Source organism: Apis dorsata, unplaced genomic scaffold, assembly GCF_000469605.1.
Source record: "Apis dorsata unplaced genomic scaffold, Apis dorsata 1.3 scaffold_683, whole genome shotgun sequence".
NCBI lineage: Eukaryota > Metazoa > Arthropoda > Insecta > Hymenoptera > Apidae > Apis > Apis dorsata.
The window spans coordinates 640,836-648,627 of NW_006263864.1; the positions used below are offsets into that span (position 1 = coordinate 640,836).

Sequence of the window (7,792 nt, forward strand, 5' to 3'; positions counted from 1 at the left end):
CCGCCCCGTGTCCAGGATGAACGGATTCTTCCGCAGAGAGTCCAATACGCCGAGAATCACGGTCACGTACCTTGAATATCAAAATATCGTTCGTTCGTATTTTTTTCGGGATGGGTTTAGATTCGATCACACTTACAGGCCGGGTCTGGAATAGGCAGGTTTCCCCACGAATTTCTCAAAGCATTCCTTCATCTTCCCTCTGTAGGTCTCGTTCTCGAAATTCACCATTATGTCGGCTATGTAATGAAACGTGGCCTCCAACGTTGTCACGAACTCGTCTCTCGTTCGTTCCACGCCCAAGTATTTGTAATTCTTTACCTGGATTCAAACGGGATTACGCGTTTTCGGGATCGCGCGATTATTATGATGCGCGGTTTTTATTTCATCACGTTACCATGCTCGAGGTTTTGTTCCAATAAAAGTCGCGCATCAAAATGTCGTGAATCTCCGAAACGTTGAGTCGAGTCAATTGGCAGAGTAGCTTCGCGTAGAGTTGATGGTTGACCAGTTGGGAATTTAAAATTTCCAGGGGGAACGTGACGCACCAAGAACAGTTTCTGAAAGAAAGTTTTCTAATAAACGGGAGGCAAAGTTAATAAACAAATTCCTGGAATGCTAACTTGACTTGAGCTTACCCGGTATTCCCGCTGGAATTCAGAACGTTTCTGGCGATAGCGGAGACTTTTTTCACCACCAAGTGAGCGAGCGCCCTCGGATCCTGGAGAACAATTTTCTTTTTTCGTGAATCGTCGCTGAACGACGAACGAACGATTACGAATTTCAAAAATTCACCTCCTTCTTATACTGCGATAAAAAGTCCTTGAACGTCCCCTCCTTGAACGAGGTCCACCACGTTGGTATCTTCGGATCCTTGAAACCTTCCGAGACGACTCGAATTATCGTCGAACGGACGTGCTCCAATTTCTCGATCAGGTACGTCTCGTTGTGAGACGCCGGCCTGCTTTTTCTCCCTGTTAAACTTTCCTGCGAGAAGTTACGTATCAACGACGCGCGTTTATTACGTCTCCTCCCTCCCCCCTTTTAAAATCAAAAGTTGAAAGCGTACAAGTGTTGTTGGAACTTGTCGCGTACCTCGTACTTCGCGTCGAGAGGCAATATATCGATCAAAGTCAGCCGCCCCTCGGTGAGAACGATCTTTTGGCAGAAGTTGGTGACGCTCGACAAGAGGACCTTCTTCCTCACGAAACTGGGCACGATCAAATATTTGTCGATGTCGCACGGATGCAGCTTGCCAACCGACAATTTCTCCACGAAATCGTTCAATCTCTCCGACTTGACGAAAGTGTCAACACCGCTCACCACAAGATTCGGCAGGTCTTCCATCAGGGTGAGGACAGGCTTCACCTTCGAATTCTCGTACGCGACCCGAAGCTTTTGCCAAACGTCACCCCCTCCCACCAACTCGATCGTCACGTCCACCAGTTGATACGCCCTCATCAGTTTGGTGATCGGATCCGCAGCCTCCATCGACGCGGGATCCCTGGCTTTTATCGCGTACTTGTGTATCCAACTCTGCCCGGCCTTGCTTATGGCCGACCAAGTCTCGTTCGACAGATTCCTCCACGTCGTCGAGTTGAAAATTTTCGATCTTACCGACAAACTCGGCCCCTCCCTAGCCTCCAGATTCAACGCCGCGTCCAACAATTTCGCGACCGAGGAACACAACCTCGTTACTTTTAACATTGTGGTCACTTCGCTGGTCACGAGAGACTGTTGAAAGTTTTTCCCCCCCCCCATGTTTGAATAGATAATAAAGAGATATGTATAAATAATAAATATATATTTATATCGCATTATTACGATTTGCCAGCTCTACTCACGTAATATTCCGCGCTGGTGGTGCTCCTCAACAATTGATAAGGGTCGAACGAGCATATCTCTTTTATGAATCGGGTCCTGTTAGGAGTGGACCAGTAGCTCGAGTTAAATCGAAAATTGCACATGGCTCTCCTCACATCCTCGTAACCCATTAAACCACCTGTAGTCGCGTTCAGGGTGCTAAGGGTAGCCACCAAAGTGATCGTTTCCTCGGGGTGATTGTCGAGGATTCTCAACAATTGGCGCGCGTCACCGCTTTCCACGAAATCCCATATGTCGACGTGACCGTCCCTCGAGTTAATATTTTTTACAGCATTCGTCACGTGCTCCAAAGCCTCGGCTATACCTTCCACGAGCAGTCTGTAATTGCTCTTTTTTACATCCTGAGAAAAATCGGTTCCGTGAATCGGTGAATAAAGATATATATATATATATAATTAAAACGATCGATTCACCACCTTGTGAACGTTATCGTCGATGTATTCCAGAATCTCCTTCAATTTCTGAAGCGTATTCCTTAGATATTGCATGGAAAACGGCGCCTCGAATACCAACTCCCTCTTATCTTGGATCATCTTCCAAACCTCGGACGCGAAATCGTACGCATCGCCGATCACAGTGGTCACGTAAGAATTATATCTGTTGACGGGCTTCTTCCACGCGAGCGCCTCGTTCATGTACAAGTCGGTGTAAACGTTGAAGTTATCCGGATTGAGATCGCAGGTGAATTTCTCCAAGATTTTGTACTCCACGGGGGTGAGGCCGACCATCGAATCCGACCACCACTCGAACAATTTGGAACAAGTGACGACGGTGTCGTCCACCTCTGACTTCGTTATACGATTGTACACTTCTGGATCCGTCAATCCGTAGATGATCGAGGCCAAAATGTAGGGCAGCTTGTTGTAATAAATCGAAATGGCTGTACCACTGTCGAATCCCATCAAGGGGAGCAAGCTTACGGTTGGAGATCGCGAAACTGAAAAAATAAACGAGACTTCGTAGAATACGTTTTAGAAATTCTCAAAGATTCTTCAAAGTCTCGACATTTACCGTCGTGCAAAATTCCTGTCGCAGTCTTTAGTGTATTGTGAACAACATGCGCGGTAAATTTTGCTAAAATGAGAATACGATTTTCGACGGAGATGTTCGAATTCCAAACCTCGCTGGCGGAGAGAGAGCTTTGAAACGCCGCCACCGTCTTGTCTAATTCCAAATCAACGTAGTCCAGGATCCCTCTAAATCGCGAGAATGAATCGAAAAGAATTAATTAATTTCAAACTTTTCTCTTCCCAACGATATCGATCATTCCCCCAACCTGGAATCGTTTTTCATGTCTGGCCACCTCTTGTCGAATATATTCTTGACTCCTGGCACGAGAAACTCCAAATCGTCCCAGAAAGTCGGCTGCTCCACGAGAACAACCTTTTTCACGTCGTTGACCAGGTCGTCGAGCTTCTTGGCCAATTGACGAAATTTGATGTAACCCGAGGTCCAATTGAAAGGCGGGGAATGTATCATGTTGTCGTTCTGAAACTGAGAACGGAGACGCGGAGATTGTTCGTCGAAATGCCTTGCGAAAATGTCGCAACAATAAAGATTCGTTCAACAAAGATACTCGCTATTTTCTTTGCCCTCGTCAACACCGGTTGTTCCCTCCATTCTTGAATAAACAAAGTTGGATTACACGATATCCTCTCGATCTCTCTTATTATCTCACGAGTACCGGATCGCAGCTCCATCGCGGCGCCGACGCTTTCCCTTTGTATGCAAGGCCATTGTTCTTCCCGCGATTTGTAATCGTCCAGGATCGATATCTGGGAAACAAAGGATTCGAAAGGAGAGAAGATTCGATAAGAATTTGGGTTAATAAACGAAGAGAGTGAAAAAGCTTACGAGATGGATGGGTTTCATGGTTATGATGTCGACCACGTCGAGAACCAGAGGGGACAAATTTTGCAGGATGGCCGTTAAAAGAATTTCCGTTTGGGGCATGTCCTCCAGCACTTGGGAGAGCTTCACCAGATGCCCGTTCCTCTGAATTTGATCGACGATCTTCTCCACGTTGTCGAAGATGACCGTGGACGCCCACGCGATCGCGTGCATCTCCTTCCATCCGCCTTTGGCGCGGAAAAGAGGGCTCTCCATCAGGTTGAAGAATTTGCAGATCAAACCTACGCTGCAGAGAGATATAACGCGTGTCACCAAAGTAAATATCTGCAATTTTAGAATGATGGGATGGGAGTAGGAGGGAGGAGGTTATTTCCATTGCTCCCGTACCTCATCTCGAAAACGTCTTTGACGCCGATATCAATGGTCCAGGATGTTTGAAAATCTTCTTTCAACTTTTCCAATCGAGCCAAATCGTAGCCCGTGTCCTCTTGGTGGACCAAGGTGTCGATGTAACGATAAATCTCGATTATTTTCACGTTGAAATCGGTCCAATTGAACGAATCCCTGTTCCTGTAATGAATCTCCTCCCTATTCTTAATCTTCGTCATGTTTAACTCCAAGTCGGTTTGCACGGATTCCGAGATACGACAGACGAGCGCCTTCAACACCGTCCGATTCGAGTCCTTTGGAAAATTCAATAAATTCGGTGGGTGTGAATCGGTGCAGTAGCTCCTCGTGAAATTGTCGTATTCCAAAATTTTCAAGGCCTGGAAAAAGAGGAAGAGGAAAATTCGAAACGCGAGAAAAGATACCAAAAGGATTAGAATATCATCCATATATATATATACCTTATCTTTGTCCGTTACGGTTAAATAGAACGACTCGATCAATTGCATCTTCCGCCGTCTAACTTGCTCGATCCAGCTCGTAGGGTTTTCCTTTAAATCTTGAAGAATTATCTCGGCGAGTATGTCCATCTTCTCAAGATCGGATTCAATGGTCACGTAAGACAGACTGCGCGATCCAATCATTTTTGCTATGCTCAAGTGGATCCCTAGGCTGAAGAGAAGAAGAGATGAGTGGGCTCTTACGAACCGTTTCCCTCGCGAGAATTAGATGGAAACTCAATATCTAATATCGCTCACATGTTCAATCTCGCTTGAGGCAGAGTTTCCTCGAAAATTTCCCGCCACCTTTGGCCAAATTTAAAAACGGTCCAGTCAGGATTCGATCTTTTCGGCGATTTCAGATACGAGACCAATTTTTTCGTGTTGGCCACGAGGGAGGTCAAGTTTGATCTCTCGACCGCGACCACTTTGTGGAACGCCATATTGACGACCGTGTACAAAGTATCGTCCACCTGACAACGTTCGATCGTCGAGTCACGTTTCTCAAAAATTATTTCTATCGAAAGAAATGACATGTATTTATATATGTACGATGCTTACTATGCTTTCAAAGTTTCTCAACTCCAAACTTCCATACACGTCCGAGATAAACTTCTTCCCTGTATCGCTGCACAGTAGTTCCTCGATGTATCCAGATTCGTTTTTACCGTCTTTGAAGAGGTCGAAAATTTCGTTCAGCGTTTCCTCCTGACAAAAGAACTCCTCGGGACTCGTGCGCTTAACTTCGTTCACGAATTTCTGGAAAATGGACGCAACAGGCTTTGATCTTACGCGATCTATATATATATATATATATAAGCGAAATTAGATTCCAAAGATCGAAAGGAAAGGTTAACCTCCAAGAAATTTAATCTGGAGAACGACTTGACGAACGTTCGATAAAAATTTGGATCGACGTTCGTCAACAATTTCTGCACCGTGTCCTTGTGATGTTTCGTGGAGATATCGTAAATCCTGTGCTGAACGTCCTCGTGAACGATGGCAGCTTGGTACAACATTCTGACGATCGAGTTCATAGAGGACAATATGTAGCTCAACGTGGCTAAGACGTTGTCCGATAAAAAATCCCTGAGCCCGTCCAATATCTCGGTCGGACTGCAAAGAAAAATCGTTCGATATTTTCAAGGGAAAAAAGTATCGTTTTCGAGGAAGGGAAAAATCTCACAGTTCGATGTCGTCGATGTGACGGTCCAAAATCTTTTGCGTCAGTCTGGCGCCATCGTGCAAAATGGCTACGCTCAAATCCAAAATTTGAGTGAGATTCTCGGTGTTGGCCACGTCCAACGCGGATCGAATCGTGTCGGACAAACGTTTCGCTATCGTGAAAAAAGTCTCGGTGGACTCGATGCTTCGATCCTCTGCCATGCCCTTCGCCAGCTCCAGTAACTTTTCCAATCTCAACAACATCGGGCGCACGGTGGACCAATCGCGTTCCTTCGAGAATAACGGATCCAAAACTTGAAGCGATTTATTCACGCTAGAGAATTAGAGATTCGAAAATCGTGTTATCGTTTATCGTTTTTCCCCTTTGCTCGAGTAAAAAAAAAAAAAGAAATTTCGTCGACCTCGAAGTTACTCACAAACTCAGATCGATCTCTTTGAACGTGACGTTCTTAAACACCATTATCATCTTTGGCATCCATTGGCGTATCTTCAAGTACGATGGGATATACTTGTTCACGGTGCGAAGATCGAGGATCGTTTCGACCGCTCTCTTCAAATCCTCGAAAAAATCGTAATCCCGAAACTTGGCCATCACTCGGTCAACCATCTCCAACAAGCCGAAGAAATCAAGGTGCTTGGCCAAATTCTCCAGCATATTCGGTATCATGCTCGAGTCGATCTTGCAAAGTATCTTGGAGATCTCCTCGTAGTCCTCGTTGTTCGGCAAAATGAGATACTTCTTTAAACTTTCCGAGGAGCAAATAACCCCGTCGATATTGGACGAACCGAACGCCTCGATCAGCTGAAAATCGTCCCGGCAAACGACTTCGATCAGTCAACCCTTCGAATCGATCGAGCGAATTCTTATAATTCGAGAGACATATTATACTGACGTATATCAATTTTATGGACGAGTCGAACAGTTGGTCGATCAATCCCTCCCGCGCGTACGGCATCTGAAGCCTGAGAAGATCCTTGATTTCCCGTTGATTGTGGAACAGATCGCCCAATCGAACGCCTCGATCTAGTTTGACACAAATTCGACACAAATTCGATGTAAATTTGGAGAAAATTCGCGAACGAAAGGTGTTACTCGTGCGTGCGTACCGAACAACGCTTTGATTTCCGGCCTGGTGAGTATCTGCGCCATCGACTTGAGCAGTTGGATGCTGTTCGGCAACGTATCGATCGCGGAAAGAATCGTTTTGTTACCTAGCATGGGCTGCAACTCAACCACCAGTGGGCCTAGACTGATGGTCGAAAATAAATTTTCCAAAGCGTGAGCGCAACAATTTTTTGAGATTGCATCGGAGGAAAGAGAAAAAAATTATTCCAAAGGACTAACGTGGCGTTTTCGTAAGAAGGAACTTCTTCGTATTCCGACAAGGGATCGCACGGGTTTCCAATGCTGCAAACGAAGCTCTGAACGAACGGGAGCAGCCCGTTCTGCGGCATCGACCTAGCAGGAAATTGGCAAGTTGGATAGTATTTCGGATCCACATTGTCGCGAATCGTGTACAGGATCATGAACACTGCCACCGGCCATACGAATACCAGAGCCAGTATGCCCTAAACATCAAGTTTGCGTTCATGCGTCTTTTAGTTACTCTGATAATTTCGAGTCTGATTCGCAAGATACGTAAAATTACCGGTTGACGTTTTCGGACGATGTAATTCTTCCATAAGAGAAGCCCGATCTGGTCGACCCTCATTTTCGACGCGTGTAGATCTGGAAAAAAGTAATCACAAGAGTACAATTATATTCTTTTGAAAAGAAGAAAAAAAAAGTCATTGATTAAATAGCTACGATATTTCAATATATATATATATATATTTATTAATTGAAAGTTTCTTTAAAAATATTTTCGAAGCAAGGAAATTTTCCATTTTATAAATTGTTCTCAAAAAGTTGATGACAATTTTCGTAACGAAGATGGCATCGACGTTCGACGCATGATAGAAATTTTATTTCGCGAATCCGATCTCTG

General features: G+C 45.0%; 1 protein-coding gene across 1 annotated transcript in view; it reads right to left on the minus strand.

Moving 5' to 3' along the window:
- Window positions 1-7,792, minus strand: part of LOC102673872 (ATP-binding cassette sub-family A member 13) — a 31,926-nt gene that overhangs the window by 18,646 nt on the left and 5,488 nt on the right. The window contains 23 exon segments of the mRNA XM_031513590.1: window positions 1-70; window positions 137-318; window positions 395-557; window positions 636-718; window positions 793-984; window positions 1,093-1,731; window positions 1,842-2,222; window positions 2,298-2,818; window positions 2,893-3,077; window positions 3,158-3,375; window positions 3,462-3,656; window positions 3,736-4,018; window positions 4,120-4,499; window positions 4,581-4,791; window positions 4,878-5,092; window positions 5,181-5,378; window positions 5,477-5,735; window positions 5,806-6,117; window positions 6,221-6,606; window positions 6,698-6,828; window positions 6,912-7,054; window positions 7,150-7,373; window positions 7,454-7,533. Coding sequence (XP_031369450.1) covers window positions 1-70; window positions 137-318; window positions 395-557; window positions 636-718; window positions 793-984; window positions 1,093-1,731; window positions 1,842-2,222; window positions 2,298-2,818; window positions 2,893-3,077; window positions 3,158-3,375; window positions 3,462-3,656; window positions 3,736-4,018; window positions 4,120-4,499; window positions 4,581-4,791; window positions 4,878-5,092; window positions 5,181-5,378; window positions 5,477-5,735; window positions 5,806-6,117; window positions 6,221-6,606; window positions 6,698-6,828; window positions 6,912-7,054; window positions 7,150-7,373; window positions 7,454-7,516 — 5,634 coding nt within the window. The 5' untranslated portion in view covers window positions 7,517-7,533.